Genomic DNA, 17,026 nt, shown 5'->3' with positions numbered 1-17,026 from the left:
AGTATTGAACACGTCACAATTTTTCTAGGTAAAGATATTTCTAAAGGTGCTATTGACATTCCATTTTCCCCACATGTCTGTAACAACCCATGCTGTGTGTGTGTAAGTTTTATTTTATTTCTTTCCTTTTGAGCAAGTCAGTTTCCAATGTCATGCATTTAGTCTTTTGCTTATTTCTAATGAAAAGGCCCCAAAATCCCGTTTGTCACTTCTTCTAATGTTTTTTTTGTTATGGAACATGGGCAGTCTTTGCTTTGGGCTGCACCCCTTTTAGATATCTGAAGTGTGCTTTGCATTGCATGTCCTCTGTAGATGATGATTTTTTTTCGGGGGTCAGCAACCCATAGATTGCGGCCAGGTGTCTGGTAGTTTGTGGTCTGGGCTTGCTGATCCGACATCCCAGAGCATCAAGCAGAATGCAATGCAGAGGGACTACTTTTAAAGTTGGAGCTGTAGTAGAGCCGCATAAGCCGATGCCTCTTCTGTAGTGCTGGCTCCTGTTCCATGCGGAGTAATACATACTGCACTCCATCTCTAATCCCGGCTAGCAGTCTCCAGAGTGGGCATAATAGTAATAGGGCTGCTTTCACACTGATATGCTGCTGTTTACCCACACCACAGGTGCAGTGCAGTGTACCTGTGGGTTTGCTGCGCTTGGCCATAGACTTCTTTTATATCCTACAGGTTTGGTGCACTCTCTGAAACTGCAACAAAACTCCTGAATGTTGGTGGGTGTAGCACCCATTCAAGTGAATGAGGCCACTCTGCAAGTGCCCTGCAACCTTGTGCAGTACAGTAAACAAGGGTTTAAAGCAGGCAGCATTGTGTTGCTTTCTCACCACCTGCTTTAACCCCTTGGACCCTGTAAAAGTCTGCAGTTGCGGGGGGCTTCCAGAGTGGCCCCATTTACTTCAATGGTTCCAGATTGGCAGGCGGTAGCACCCACTAAAAGCAACAAGGACTTAATTCCTGCTGCGGCATGTGGACACATTTGGCTGCTGCCTCAACAGCTAAAGGAGGTAGGGGTTGGGAGTGGAAAATCCATGACTCAACCACAGGATTTTACCACACCCTCCCCCAACTAGTGTTGTGAATGAGCCCTATAGGGGCAGCTGCCAAATGCAACTAAGGGCTCATCCCCAATGCAGCAGGCACTGTTGCACCTCTGAAAAGCGATCTGAATGTGTTTGGCAATATGTTGCCTCCTCACCACCTGATTTAAACCCAAGATTGCTGTGCAATGCATGCAATTGCGACATGGTAGTACGACTATTGGAGGTTTAAATCGGGTGTAAGGAGGCAACACTGTGCCCGGTTATCTTTGACTTCTCCCGTGTTGTTCAGGTAGATCTCCACCTCCTTTAAGGTTGCCTACCCCTGGTCGATGTTATTCCACTGTGTATACTAGTTCCTGCCCATGACTTATGGGACATACTTTTACTATGGCAGGTGCAGGTGTAGATATACTAACTTGCTTTTCTTTCTGCTTTGCAGATGACTTCCAAAGAGGCATTTTCTCTAGTTTGAGGAACAGCTAGCATCTGAATTATGAATGTGACAACTAATTGTATATCAGCATGGCAAATCCACAGTATGTACTGCTGTATTTATTCAAAACCTGTTTTTAAATCTTGATTCTACAAATGATTAATTTAAAAAGAACTAGACACATGGAGGTAATTCACGTAATATCTACATGACAGCACATTTGGTATATTCATTATTGCACAGTGGCTTAGCGGTTAGAGCTTCTGTCTTCTGTCACTTCTCAGTTCAAGTTCCATTCAGTAGTTTTTATGTTCTCTCTGTGCTTGTGTCTTAAAGCAGAATTCCAGCCACTTTATTTTATTGATCCTAGCATAATTTATTATTAAATAAAAAGACGATTATACATTGTTAATAATGGACATTGCTAAGAAATAATTTTAGCACTCACAAGTTTGTCCCTCCTGGTGTGGCCGTTGCCATCATGATTGTGGGCATGTGAAGCCCAATCATTAACTCTTCCGGGATAAGCTTAGGAGAGGTGCATGCTGGGTAACCAGCATGCACTTCTCGATCTCGCGCATGCGCGATTCACCAGTGGCCGTAGCGCCGATTGTTTCTAAAGTTGCCATAAAAACGGGTGGCGACGGAGGAAGGTCCTGCCCGTTGTTATGGCAACATAGATAAACACATCTCAGTGCTGTGATCTGCACTAAATCGCGTCATTTCCTGTCAGGAAATAACACAATTTTTGATCACAGTACTGCCCACAGACTCCTGATAAATGATGTCATCATTTCCCAGGAGCACAGGCGAGGGAGGAAGTGACCGCAGACCAGGAAGTGGCAGATTAAGAGGACTACATAGCAACAGGGCGATTCTGGTAAGTTTAAAAAAAAAATGTTTCCTCCAAATATTTTTTTATAGGTTTAGAGGAGTCTGATTATGAAAAAGAAATTTTCAGGGTGGAACTCCACTTTAATGCTCCAGTTTCCTCCCACACTCCAGTGACATGCTGTTAGGGTAATGGGCTCCTATCTAAAAGTGGGCCTAGTATCACATTCTACTGAGGGTGCCCAGGATGGCGGCCTATCCCATCTACCCGACAGCAGGTGAAGCACTTCCGGCCTCCAGGGAGAATAGCGTTACACAAATATAAATAATATATGTAATGACTGTGCTTCTCATTATTTTTTTTTTTTTTTTTTTTTTTTTTTTTATGATCATTCAATATGATTTGTGACTTGACTGTTTTGATGAGAAATTCATCATAAAAAAATGTAACTAATGCAGCTTGGCTACTTTTGAATGCATAAAGTGTAAGAGCCCAGATGTGTATAATTATTACCCATACAGCCATACTGTGACGGTCTTTTGTTGAAATTTCTCTTAGGGCCAGTTCACACCACATGCGGTTCAGTGCGGGTTTTTTTCTGCATCAAAAACGCATGGAAAGTAGGTTATATGGTTTTCAATAGCATAGTTTACACCAGTGCGTGCAGTTCCAGTGCGTTCCAGTTTCAAAAAGAAAATGCTGCATTTTTCCTGCACTGGACTGTACTGGAATGCTGTAAAATGCACTGGAACACACATGTCCTTCTCTAAGATTAAGAAAATAGGGGGAATGCACTGGACTGCATTAAAAACACACCAAAAACGCACTGGAAAGCATCAAAAACTCGCATGCAGAAAAGCATTTGGAACACATCCGGACTGCGTTTCTGTGGTGTGAACTGGCCCATAAAGCTGAACTGCACCCTTAACCCCAGCTCACTGCTTGCATCAGGGATGAGGGTATTTGAGCGGAATACTGAGGCAGGAGGGTACTGGGATGTTTTCCAGAAGCTATGTAAAGCACCATTCCCCCCCCAGCCAGGATCTGCCTGAATTGCACAGAGACCCAATGATTATGTTACTGGTTTTAAAATAAGGTATGTAATAAAAACCAGTTTTAGTAAAATAACAAAAAAAAAATTCATCAACATGTTGATTGGAGGGCAGGTAGGGCAAAATATTAGCAGAATAAGCTTCGCTTTTCTCTAATTTTGCTCGGGTAATGTCAGCATTGAAGGGACTCCGTCACAATGCAAATAGACCACTACATTTTCTGAAAGTTTTGTTTTGAAAGGGATATGTTGCCTCTCTTCTCTGTGTGCCAAAAAGTTTTGGCTGGAGATGGGCTTTAATATTTTCATTGATAGCCTCTGGCGGAAGGTTTTTTTTTTTGTTTTTTTTTTTGTTTTTTTTTTTAACTTGTAGATACTATTTCTAGGGTAGCTTCACTTTTAGTGACACTTGTTATGGCCACGCTTTAGGGGGAAAAAAAGAAAAACAAACACCACAAATTTATAAAGTGCATCAATGTGATTATCACTCTGCCAACTGCGGGAGTTTGAAGCATGCTAAGTGCTATTAATTGAGTGTATAAAATTGTAAAAAAAAAAAAAAAAAAAAAAGAATTTAATCCTGACAGGTTCCCTTTTTTAAACTGATGTCTTTCCCCTAAAAAAGAACACTGCAATGTAATTTTGATCCCTATGTTTCATGTCCTCTGTAGGTCAAGCTGGCTGAAGCCATGCTGTGGGAAGAGGGCTACGGTGTGGCAAGTGTTTCTGCTGAGTGCGGGAGTGAACAGCTTTTTGGTGGCCTGCGTCATTCTTGTGGTGGTCCTAATGACAGTGGAACTGCTGATAGACACCAAGCTGCTTCAGTGTGAGTTCCAACTCAAAATACATTCCCTGTGTTACTGCTTATCTTCGATGTATAATAATGCTCCTGATAGTAAAGGGCAAGTTTAGAGGTTCTGTATATTGTTTATTTCTTATGATCAGGATTAAAATACTATTGTAAGGATGTTTTTGACAAGTACATATGAAATTGTGCATATACATATTGTATGTTTATTTTCAGACAGAAGTTGTTGCTCTAGAGCAGTGATGGCGAACCTTGGCACCCCAGATGTTTTGGAGCTACATTTCCCACGATGCTCATGCACTCTGCAGTGTAGCTGAGCATCATGGGAAATGTAGTTCCAAAACATCTGGGGTGCCAAGGTTCGCCATCACTGCTCTAGAGTCTAGACCAGCCTTTTTCAACCGGGGAAGCCTTCAGGTTTCTTCAGGGGTGCCTTGGAAAATAGCCTAAAAAACTGTATACAAGCCAGCGGGTGGATGAAGCCTGCCTTTTAGTTACACAAAGCCACATGTTTTCATTGTGCACCATTACAACCTTCTAGACGCTGACATCCTAACAACCAATGACTGGTTGATAAGGAGGAGGTCCCTGCACAGCATACTTGGTTGCCCGTCCCCTGCCCCTTTCCATCATCACTGGGGTCACATTAGCTGAGTGAGGGAGAGAAACTGAGGTAGAGGAGAAACGCTAGAATAGTAATTGGTACCTGTGTATGCTTTGGGAGGATAAATTGCTTCTAACCTTGGGTGTCCTATGTATGTGGATCTTGGTGCTTTGTTTAGTTTTTAACATTTTAGAATGAGGTGCTTCAAGGTTGTGCATAACTTTAAAGGGTGCCTTGACTGAAAAAAGGTTGAGAAACACTGGTCAAGACTTCATTTCACATTTACCTTTGTATTCTTAGATGCTCTGTTGTCAAAATGCCTGTTTATAGAGCTCAGCGGCTCAAGCTGAAATCTCCATACACAGTTGAGGCTCGTCTTGTGATGTTCATCATTGTTTGGGAACAAAGTGATATGATTTAGTTTTTTTTGTAGATTGCCTAAATATTGTCCATGCAACAGCTGCTGAAGGTCCACTGTGTTCTTTCCCTGTAGCATAGTGGCTGATCTACATCAACTGTTTGTTGTAGAGTAGAGGTTGTTAATAGTTTTGAGGAAAATACAGTGCTCAGCATAAATGAGTACTCCCCTTTTCAAAAATAAGATTTTAATCAATATCCACAAGAACAATTTCCAAAATTTTGACAAAACTGAGGTTAATATAACTTGGATTACAAAATCTTCATTTTTTTTACTCAAATTAGTTGATGCAAAAATGAATACACCCCACAACAAAAACTACTACATCGAGTATTTTGTATGACCTCCATGATTTGTAAGGACAGCGCCGAGTCTTCTAGGCATGGAATGAACAAGTTTGTGACATATTGCAACATCTATCTTTTTCCATTCTTCAAGAACGACCTCCTTTTTTTTTTTTTAGAGCCTGAATCCTGGATGGAGAGTGATGCTCAACTTGTCTCTTCAGAATTGCCCATATGTGTTCAATTGAGTTCAGGTCAGGAGACATACTTGGCCACTGAATTGCTTTCACCCTGTTCTTCTTCAGAAATGCAATAGTGGCCTTAGATGTGTGTTTTGGATTATTGTCATGTTGGAAAAGTGCATGACGATAAAGGGCACAGAGTGATAGTAGCATCTTCTCTTTTAATATAGAGCAGTAGATCTGTGAATTCATGATACCATCAATGAAATGCAGCCCCCCCCCCCCGACACCAGCCGCACTCATGCAGCCCCACAGAAGAACACTGCTACCACCATGTTTCACTGTAGGCACCATGCATTTTTCTTTGTACTCCTTACCTTTGCAACACCATACAGTTTTTTTCCCACACTTGTGGGAGTATTTAGTAGTATAGTGTCATAGAAAATGTTGATCCTGAAAGGAAAGTTGAGGTTTTCTGACAAAGCTGTTAATAGCCTTTCATCATTTTTGTAATTTTATTTATATTTTTTTAGTCTCAAATGCAACACAATGTTCAGGGATCATCCACTGGATAAGCCTGTCTATTTTGTCGATGTTCTTTGTGGAGGTAGGACAATTAAATAATTGCTATTGCTAATAAGGTTTTGTTATTTTCTGTATACTATTTCTTCTTTCATTTTTACCTAAAATGTTTGTAAAGGCAATTTTTTTCTATAATAACAAACCTGTTATACTTACTATCTCTCTGTGCAGCGATTTTGCACAAACTAGCCCCAGTCCTCCTCTTCTTGGGTCCCCTGCCAGCACTCCTATGCCCCTCCACCCTTCTGAGTGCCCCCATAGCAAGCCACTTGCTGTGGGGGAACTCATGCATGCTTGCTCCTGAGCCCTGCTGTGTTCATACGACACAGAGAGCAGGACTTAGCCTCACTCCCTCCTCACTGGCTGTGATTGACAGCAGTGGGAGCCAATGGCTCCTGCTGCTGCATCACAGCCAATGAGGGGAGAGAGGGACCTGTGAGAGCCTCAGCTCTCGTGCACATTCTTGGATCGAAATCAGGCTTAGATAAGTAATTAGGGGCGGTTGCACACTGAAGGTTTTTGACCTTCATGCATAGAATGCATGAAGGTCAAAAACCTTCATTCTTTAGAACCACCAACTTTTAGGATTGAAAGCTCTTTAAAACAGAGACTTCACACCAGTTTTTTCTTAATGTTTTATATGTCTAGGTTCACCTCCCAAACACTAAGCGATTGGAAAATGTAAATGCTATGTAAAAAAAAATGGATGATAACAATAGCAGTGTTAAGATTATTACTTTTGGTTCTTGTTATGGAATGGTACTCACAGTGCAGAAACATTAAAACCATGTATTTAGCTCCAAAAACAGTATAGATATACAATGACATTCCAGTTTAAGTGGTGATAAACTTGCACTGGTGGTAGGTTTCTCAGGCAGATGTAGTCCAACTATCCCCTGAGCAAGCTGTCTGCAGCGGACTCTACATTTGTAAGGTTCCTCTTACCAACCTTTCTAGTTTGCCTCTGGTGAGGAGAAGAGCAGAAAGAGAAGAGAAGCAGTCAACACAGGTTTTTCCAACTCTGATTGGCATTTCCCCCAACAGAGGTCTGCTGGACACATCCAGGTTCATCCAGAAACGCAAGATTGTACCTCACCCAGAAACTGGTTGACTGTCATTTTATCCCTATAAATCACTTAAAGGTTTAAAAAAACATGATGATGTTAAGGACAAAATACCTCTGGTTATTTTTTGGTTCGTTGTTCTGACTTCAGTAAATCAATCTAATCTGGTTACGATGTTCTTCTGCACCTTTACATATCATAATCATTCATAATATGATTCTTTAGAAGGGTTTGGTGGGAGAGGTGCTACATCTGAGCTGGAAACTTTTTGGTACTAATGACACTGAGACCTGCAGGTGTAGTAGTGTCAGTATGGATGTTAGGCTGCTTTTAAAGTGGTATTAAACCCAGAAGCAAAAATATATTAAATTGCAGCTTACCAATTCTTAGATGTGGTGGCTGCATTCGTTTTCCTCTTTAGGCTTTCTTTCTTTTTTTATCTGGTGATCTGGCCAGTAAGTCTGTTTTTCAACAGAACAAGCTCTCCTGCAAATGTATCAGTTAAGAGTTTTGAGACAAACCATTTACCAGTGACAGGGGTGCTTACAATGATAAGCTTTTATTTATGTAAAACCTTTATCTCAAAAGGAAAATAATTGTTACTGTAACCGCAGAGTGATCTGGAGATTGGCTTCAATTTGTTGGTGTATCTGAATTTTTGTTAGTCCATCTAACATTCCCCTCTCCCCAGAATACAATGCTGCTGTCTGTTGTGCCCCTGTGCTCCTTTATCCAGAGTGGGGGCACGCTAATACAGGAGGTGTGTTACTGGCCAGATCAACAGGTAAAAAACAGAAGGGACAAAAGCCTTAAAGAAAACTAATGCAGCCACCACATCTGATGATTGACAACCTACATTTTAGGTTTGGAGTTTAATACCGCTTTAAAATAGGGCTACCATATACCCACTGAGGGACCATGGGTAAAGACTTGGAAGTGTAGAAGAATGCCGAAATGTTTAAAATGATCATCTTTTTTAGTAGCCAATGTGTTTCAGGAGTAGCAGAATCCCCCTTCATCAGGATTTGAATGTATATGAGAGTGATGGCCTCAGCAGTGTTAATGTACAGCTAGTGCTGCTTGTACATCTCAATGCATGTCAGTGCGTGTCTGCAGCAGCCCAGCAAACCACCCCCACCCCCCTTATTCTTTACAAGCAACAAAGCTGCCATCTTGCCATTATGTTGCACATGTGATCAGTTATGACACGAGCCATTTGATGGCTTGACAGTTGAGTTAAGAGCACAAGCAACTGTGACAGTTATCATTCAGGGCATGCCTTGAAGGGAACTGTTTTGGGAAATGGGTAAATTGATGGGTTTAGTTCTGCTTTAAATTGCGACTGCTTTATCAGAAACAGATACTAAGGAGTTGAGGTAGAAAAGGCTAATGGGCTGTTCAGTTTGCAAGGAAGTTTTCTTTAGCTTAGTGAATGAGGTGGGGCTCTGATTTCCATCATCCAATAATTTATATTTTCTTGCACTTGTTCTTAGCTTAGTGAATGTGGTAAAAATTCACCTTGCAAAGAGAAAATTCCCTTTCAAAATTAACACCTATTTACCTTTTTAGTAGATCAATAAGACTTTTTCAGCAGCTGTACTTAAAATATTTGTTACTCCAACATTTCATATTTCTGATATGTGTCTGCTGTACCATGTATGTGTACGAAAAACTATCCTGTTCTCTTTGTATGCTCATTTATGTGAAATCCCTGGCAGTCCTGCCAGTCCCTGCTTTCCTATTAAAAACTGACCACACTAAGCAGGAGAGCACACCATGTTCAGTTCCGCAGTAATGATGGTCTCAGGCGTGTTCGGATCGTACCTGCCAGGAAGCTGTCACTGCACACTGCCAATCATAGGCCGCCTGTGTATGTGCAGCTGCGGGCCGGGAAAAGCCTCACTGCCTATGATTGGCTGTGAGCAGTGACGGCTTCCTGGCGGGTTTGATCCAAACATGCCTGAGCCCATCCCTATGATCAGACTTGTCCTGAATACGCCCCTGCTGCACAGCCATTCACTGGGAAGCTCAGTGTACTGCTGCTTCTCCTCCCCGCAGCTCTTATGCAGCTGAGAACAGAGGGAATGGGATCACTTATAAAAAAAAAAAAAAAAAAAACGGAAAAAAGGTATTTATAATGTGTGTTTTTGTGTTTTGTTTTTTTTTTTTGTTTTTTTTTTTTTTTTGTTTTTTTATATCTCTACAAAAATGTTTTTCATTTTGTTTCTATTTCAAACTGAATGGGTTGTTTTACAAGGTGATCATTTACAATACCACATCCAAAATATAAAACACCTGAAAAGTGAAAAATAGATAGAAAATGCAGTAAGTGTCCACAATTAATCAATAGTGGTGCAGAAAAGAATGTCCATAAACATATGAACGATCTTTCAAATAGTGATAGGGTCTTCGCACAACACCATACGTGTCTCCAGAACCACTCGCCATCAGTATTGAACTCACCAAGAGGTATTGCCTTACACTCGCGTGTTTGGCAGCAGCGCAGTTACTTCTAAAGGGTTAAAACAACGACCAGCTCCTCTCCACTTGGTGTAGACAGGTGGATGCAAACGCATGGGCGAAGATAACAAAAGGAGCTCCACTAGTGTGATAACGTCAAACACACTGATAATTTATTCATATAAAACCTTCATCCATTGCACTTACATGGTACAAAAGAAAAATAAAGCATTGAAATGTGAACCAGAGTGCTCTAGCAGCAAAAATAAAATCCATCTGACGATCTCTCACCACACTGCAGATACTGCTGGAGCGTCTCACGTTGTAACAAAAATCTTCCTACTAGTTGCCGTACAGCCACGCCCCTGAAAGGCTAGTGTAAGGCAATACCTCTTGGTAAGTTCAAAACTGACGGGGAGTGGTTCTTGACACACATGGTGTTGTGCGAAGACCCTATCACTCTTTGGAAGATCGTTCATATGTTTATGGACATAATTTTCTGAACCACTATTCATTGTTTATGGACTTTTACTGCATTTTCCATCTATTTTCACTTTTCATGTGTTTTTATATTTTGGATGTTGTATTTTAGCGCTGCTGATCTCTTTAGTCTTCTTAGGTGATATTAACATTATCAATTTGTTTACAAGCGGTTGCTTTTTTGTGCATTTTTATTATAATTTTTTTCTTTGGCGCAACGGTGAACAAGTGATTGGTTTTTATCATTGGTTCTATTTAGGCCCCTTTCACACTGGGGCGGTGGGGGCGTCGGCGGTAAAACAGCGCTATTTTTAGCGCTGTTTTACCGTCGGTTTTGCGGCTGTATTTGGCCGCTAGCGGCGCGGTTTTAACCCCCGCTGGCGGCCGAAAAAGGGTTAAACCCGCTCGTACAACGCGGCTATAGCCGCGGTATAGCCACGCTGTCCCATTGATTTCAATGGGAAGGAGCGGTGAACACACCGCTCCTTCACCGCTCCAAAGATGCGGCTCGCAGGACTTTTTTTACCGTCCTGCCAGCGCACCGCTTCAGTGTGAAAGTCCTCGGGCTTTCACACTGAACAAACAGCGGAGGCTGTTTAGGGGCGGTTTGCAGGCGGTATTTTTAGCGCAATAACGCCTGCAAACCGCCCCAGTGTGAAAGGGGCCTTAAGATCATTTAAATCACTTTAACACTGGCAAGTGAATGAACTGCAGTTAATCTGTTTAGCTATATTGTGTCTGTAGCGATGTATATGTTATCTCTACACTTGTACATATACTGTATGTTTAAAGTGGTTCTAAAGCCAGAAGGTGTGTGTGTGTGTGTGTGTGTGTGTGTGTGTGTGTGTGTGTGTGTGTGTGTGTGTGTGTTTTTTTTTTTTTTTTTTTTTTTTTTTTTAACCCTAATGCAATCTATGCATTAAGGTAAAAAAAACCTCTGCATGCAGCTCCCCCCCAGCTCCACCTTACACTTACCCGAGCCTGATCTCAATTCAGTTATGTGCACAAGAGCAGATACTCTCGGCTCTCTTCCTCCTCATTGGCTCAGAGATAGCAGTGGGAGCCATTGGCTCCCCCTGTTGATGACAGTGAATAGGGAGCGGGGCAGGGCCCTGTGTTTTCTATGGATACACAGAGCCAGCAGCTCAGGAGCGAGCACACACTAGTGCTCCTATAGCAAGCAGCTTTTTATGGGGGCATTTACCAGGGTGGCAGGAGCACTTTCAGGGGACTCGAGAAGAGGAGGATCCGGGCTGTTCTGTGCAAAACCATTGCACAGAGCAGGTAAGTATAACATGTTTGTTATTTTTTTAAAGACTAAAATCTGATCCTTTACAATCACTTTAACAACATGTTTTGCCTCGCTGCAAAATATGAAGATGCAAATATATTCAAAAGATTTATATTTTCATTTATTTGTATTCATATATTTTGTTTTTTTAATCTTTTATTTAGACTGTGCTAAGAATAACCGTCCTTGGCATATGGGATTACATTGAAAATAAGGTTGAGGTGAGTATTTCCGCTCTTCTTTCTCTTGTTTAAGTGCATATAAACCCTAACAGAGTAACACTTGGTCTGCTAAAATAATCATGACCAAATGGCCTTTTAAAAATAAAATATTGTTTTCATATTTTCCTTATCCTTTGTTACATATCAGTCCTGAAGGCTATTTGCAGCCACTTCTGTCCACATGCATGCAGTCCAGCAACTGCTGCTCATCATTTCTTAGGACAGGTTCCTTATGGAGACCAGGGTGGACCATGCCTTTGCAATGTGTGTCCTGCATGGTTGCTTGCAGTCTCTATTGCAAGAGTGTGTGGCTGGATGACAATGCAGAAGAACAATTGTAAGACAGACACATGAGGTTGTCACTGTAGTGGAAGTGCTTCCAAAATGATCTTCGTGGCAGGACTGCCAGGTATTATCCATAGCCTAAATAAGTATTTTCTAATACATTCAGCAGGATTATTATCTGATAATCTGCCATGGATTTCAGATTAGTGTCATTATTTTTTATTAAAAGATCTCATGATACACCAAAATACAGACCTGTTATGATGTTGAAATGCAATTCTCTGTGTTCCTAATATAAGCGTTTTTTTTTGTTTTTTTTTTTATGACCTTGTTCTTCTGTGTGTTTGACAGGTACTGGATGGGGCTGTCGTTATTCTCTCTCTAGCTCCAATGGTTGCATCCACTGTGGCTAATGGACCAAGTAGTCCATGGGATGCCATCAGTCTCTTCATTTCCCTGAGGATTTGGAGAGTAAAGAGAATTATTGATGGTGAGTCAGGTTCACCTGTTATACAGGACTAGCAATAAAGAGTCGATTAAGTGGTCCGTTGCCATATTTTAGTTATATGCAGTCATTGAAATTTTTATATTTCTTTTTTATTAATATTTTTGTAGACCTAAATAATTGTAAATGAGCATACAGCAGTTAAAGTGTTTTGTAAACCTCAGTCTTAAAATCTAAACACTACAGATATGTGCTTTTGTTCACTTATCTTTCTCCACAGCTCTGCCCCCCAAACCCTTCCCGGTCGTTTCCAGGCCTACCTGACCGATCGGTGAAGCCCGGGAGCGATTCGATGCTGGCGGTAGCTGGGTATGGAGAAGAGTGAGGCCAAGATGGCTGGCACTCGTCTCTATGCCCTTGGAGGACCAGGGCAACGTCTGACTTCACTTCCGGTTCCCGGGCCATAGTAAATCATTTTTTTGGAGCTTTTGCTTTTAAAGGTAAATGAGAGATTTGGGGTCTTTTTGACCCCGATCTCTCAATAAAGAGGACCTGTTGTCCTTATTTCTATTACAATGAATGTTTACAAACAAAACAAAGGGATAGGGTAAAATTGAAAAGTAACAACATAAATAAGAAAAAATAAATACAAACTTTTAAAGCGCCCCATTCCTCCATGCTCGCTTACTGAAGTGAACACAAACTTAAGTCTCGCAAACATATGTAAACGGTGTTCAAACCACACATGTGAGGTACCGCCGTGAACATTAGAGCGAGAGCAGAAATTCTAGGTCTAGACCTCCTCTGTAACTCTAAGCGGGTAACCTGTAAAAAATTTTAAAGCGTCTCCTACGGAGCCTTTTAAGTACTGTAGTTTGTTGCCTTTCCACGAGTGTGCGCAGTTTTAAAGCGTGACATGTTGGGTATCCATTTACTTGGCGTAACATCATCTTTCATATTTTTCAAACAAATTGGGTTATCTATGGTGTTTTTTCACATTAACATAAAGCGTATTTTTTCCAAAATAAATTGCGTTTTAAAGACAGCAGCGCAAATACTGTGTGAAATAAAATATTGCAATGATCACCATTTATTCTCTAGGGTCTTTGCTAAAAAAAAAAAAAAAAATATATATATATATATATATATATATATATATATATATATATATATATATATATATATATATATATATTAATATATTATTATACAGGATTTATATAGCGCCAACAGTTTACGTAGCGCTTTACAACTTGAGGGTAGACAGTACAAATACAATACACTTTGATACAGTAGGAATTAGAGGGCCCTGCTCCTTAGAGCTTACAATCTAAGAGGGAAGGTCAAGAGATACAAGAGGTAATAACTGTGGGTGATGTGCTGATTGAGAAGATAAGTGTACAGTTGTTAGGTGGGGGCCAGATAGGCTTCTCTGAAGAGATGAGTTTTCAGGGATCGTCTGAAAGTGGATAAAGTAGGAGAAAATCGGACAGATTGGGGTAGAGCATTCCAGAGGATGGGGGAGGCTCTGGAGAAGTCCTGAAGGCGAGCATGGGATGAGGTGACAAGGGAGTTTGAGAGCAGGAGGTCTTGGGAGGAGCGAAGAGAACGATTAGGTTGGTATTTTGTGACTAGGTTAGAGATGTAGCTGGGGGCCAGGTTGTGGATGGCTTTGTAAGTTATAGTTAGCATCTTGAATTTAATTCGGTGACTGAGTGGCAGCCAATGGAGGGATTGGCAGAGGGTTGTAGCAGACGCTGAGCGGTTTGTGTGGTGGATGAGCCTGGCAGCAGCGTTCATGACGGACTGAAGAGGGGATAGCCTATTTAGAGGTAAACCAATGAGGAGGGAGTTGCAGCAGTCGAGGCGGGAGATGACCAGGGAGTGGATTAGAAGCTTTGTGGCGACATTGGTTAGGAAGGGGCGTATCTTGGAGATGTTGCGGAGACTGAGGCGGCAAGCTTTGGATAGTGATAGAATGTGGGGTCGAAAGGTTAGTTCAGAGTCCAGGATTACACCTAGGACCCTGGCGTGGGGAGATGGGTTGATAGTTGAGCCGTTGATATTGACAGGGAAAGCAGGGGAAGTGGCACCTGAGGGAGGAAATATCATGAGCTCGGTTTTGGATAGGTTGAGTTTGAGGAAGTGATGTGACATCCAGGCTGATATGTCTGCTAGTAAGTTGGTAATGCGTGAGGAGACAGATGGAGAGAGCTGGGGGGTGGAGAGATAGATTTGGGTGTCATCAGCGTAGAGATGATATTTAAAGCCGTGGGAGGCAATCAGCTGACCCAAGGAGGTGGTGTAGATTGAGAAAAGGAGAGGTCCAAGAACAGAACCTTGGGGGACCCCAACGGAAAAAGGAAGGAGAGGAGGAAGTAGAGTTGTAAGTGACACTGAAGGAGCGGTGTGATAGGTAGGATGAGAACCAGCAAAGAGTACAGTCACGGAGACCAAAGGAGTGGAGTTTTTGAGGAGGAGGGGGTGGTCCACTGTGTCAAAGGCAGCAGAGAGATCCAGGAGAAGTAGTACAGAATAGTGTCCATTGGCTTTAGCCATTAGTAGGTCATTTGAGAGTTTAAGGAGAGCAGTTTCCGTGGAGTGTTGAGGGCGAAAACCGGACTGGAGGGGATCAAGAAGTTTATTCATGGTCAGATGGTCGCTTAGTCGATTGTAGACCAGTCTTTCAAGAAGTTTGGAGGAGAAGGAGAGTAAGGAGATGGGATGTAAGTTGTTGAGATTGGTGGGATCCAGTGAGGGCTTTTTTAGTATGGGGATGACTAGCGCATGTTTTAGAGAGTTTGGGAAGATGCCACAAGAGAGGGAGAGGTTGAAAATGTGAGTTAGAGAGTGTAGAATCAAGTCAGAGGGTGAGCGTAGCATTTGCGAGGGAACAGGATCCAGGGGGCAAGTGGTTAGATGGGTGCTAGATAAAAGTTTAGCAACCTCAGTAATAGTAGCAGGGTTGAATGAGGGAAGTAATGATTGTATCTGTGGACATGGGGTGTTGCATGGGGGAGGTTTTTGCGCATTGGTGATCTCCTCATGAATTGTATCAATCTTAGTTTTGAAGTGATTGGCAATCTCCTGGGCAGTGAGTGAGTTGGTGGGTGGAGGCAGTGGAGGACAGAGTAGAGTGTTGAAGGTAGAGAAGAGTTGACGTGGACTGGATGAGAAGGTGTTAATGAGTGTGATAAAGTAGGTCTGTTTGGCAGTGTGAAGGCAGGAGTAGTATTTTAGGAGGGCAGATTTATATTGTGTGAAGTCTTCCTGGGTCTTAGTCTTATGCCACAGGCGCTCAAGAGCGCGGCTACGTTTTCTGAGACTTCTGGTGTCATCTGTTTGCCAGGGTTGTAGCAGTCGGGGCCTAATTTTGCGTGTAGTGAGGGGGGCAAGCTTGTCTAGGGAGGAAGACAGTGAGCTGTTGTAGATGAAAGTAGCTTGGTTGGGGCAGGACAGAGGTGAGATTTTGTCATAGAGGTGATCAGTAGCAGAGTAGAGAAGAGAAGGGTTGAGGTGGCGACGGTTTCTACGGGTAACTGTTAGGCGGTTGGAGGGAGAAGAGGTAGAAGACAAGGAGAGAGCAAAACTAATAAGGTGGTGATCAGAGAGTGGGAGTGGATTGTTGGAAAGGTTGCACGGAGTGCACAGATAGGAGAAGACAGGGTCAAGGGTGCTGCTGTTGGAGTGAGTAGGAGCCTGTATCCATTGCTTCAGGTCAAGCGATGAGGTTAGACAGAAGTTTAGAAGTAATAGTAGTGTTAGTGTTAACAGGGATGTTGAAGTCCCCAAGAATGATTGTGGGGATTTCAGCAGAGAGAAAGTAGGGTAGCCAGGCAGAGAAGTCGTCAAGAAAGGCTGATTCTGGTCCAGGGGGCCGGTAGATGACAGCAATTCTTAGAGAAATGGGAGAGAATAGACAAATGCAATGTGCCTCAAAAGAGGAGAGTGTCAGAGAGGGAGGTGGGTGAAGTACCTGATAGGTGCTGCATGGGGCTAGAAGGGTTCCCACTCCACCTCCCTTCCGTCCACTTGGTCTGGGGGAGTGAGTCCAGAGAAGGCCCCCATGGGAGAGGGAAGCAGGAGAAATAGTATCCGATTCATGAAGCCAGGTTTCAGTAATGGCAAGTAGGTTAAAGGAATTTGTGATAAAGAGGTCATGAAGGGCGGTGAGTTTGTTGCAGACAGAACGTGCGTTCCACAGGGCACAGGAAAAGGGGGGGCTGGTTTTGGGAAAGAGGAATAGAGACCAAGTTCTGTGGGTTGCGGCTCCTGCCAGAGGGTGTAGGGGGATGGGAGCGATGGGCAAAGACAGATGATGGTGGCCCAGGGTTTGGGGATATGTCACAAGAGATTAGGAGAAGCAGGAGGGTGAGGGAGGTAATGTGGGATTGTGATTTATGTGAAGGGGCATGTCTCAGAGTACTGGAGGTTTTATCAGTGTATGGATGTAGAATGAGCAAGAGTTGGTAGGAGCAGTAGTAGGGAGAAGGCAGGGTGATATGTATAAGCAGGCAGGTGGAGAGGGGGG

General features: G+C 42.5%; 1 protein-coding gene across 2 annotated transcripts in view; it reads left to right on the top strand.

Moving 5' to 3' along the window:
- Positions 1 to 17,026, top strand: part of TMEM266 (transmembrane protein 266) — a 104,495-nt gene that overhangs the window by 18,362 nt on the left and 69,107 nt on the right. For both annotated transcript variants that reach the window (XM_073619207.1, XM_073619206.1), the window contains exons 3-7: positions 1,495 to 1,591; positions 4,043 to 4,197; positions 6,201 to 6,274; positions 11,709 to 11,765; positions 12,402 to 12,540. In XM_073619207.1, the coding sequence (XP_073475308.1) occupies positions 1,578 to 1,591; positions 4,043 to 4,197; positions 6,201 to 6,274; positions 11,709 to 11,765; positions 12,402 to 12,540 (439 nt within the window). In that variant the 5' untranslated portion in view covers positions 1,495 to 1,577. The remainder of the gene's footprint in view (positions 1 to 1,494; positions 1,592 to 4,042; positions 4,198 to 6,200; positions 6,275 to 11,708; positions 11,766 to 12,401; positions 12,541 to 17,026) is intronic.

The sequence above is a fragment of the Aquarana catesbeiana genome, linkage group LG03 (assembly GCF_042186555.1).
Source record: "Aquarana catesbeiana isolate 2022-GZ linkage group LG03, ASM4218655v1, whole genome shotgun sequence".
Lineage (NCBI taxonomy): Eukaryota > Metazoa > Chordata > Amphibia > Anura > Ranidae > Aquarana > Aquarana catesbeiana.
Note: the sequence above shows the minus strand (reverse complement) of the source record. Positions and strands in the feature narration are given on the sequence as shown.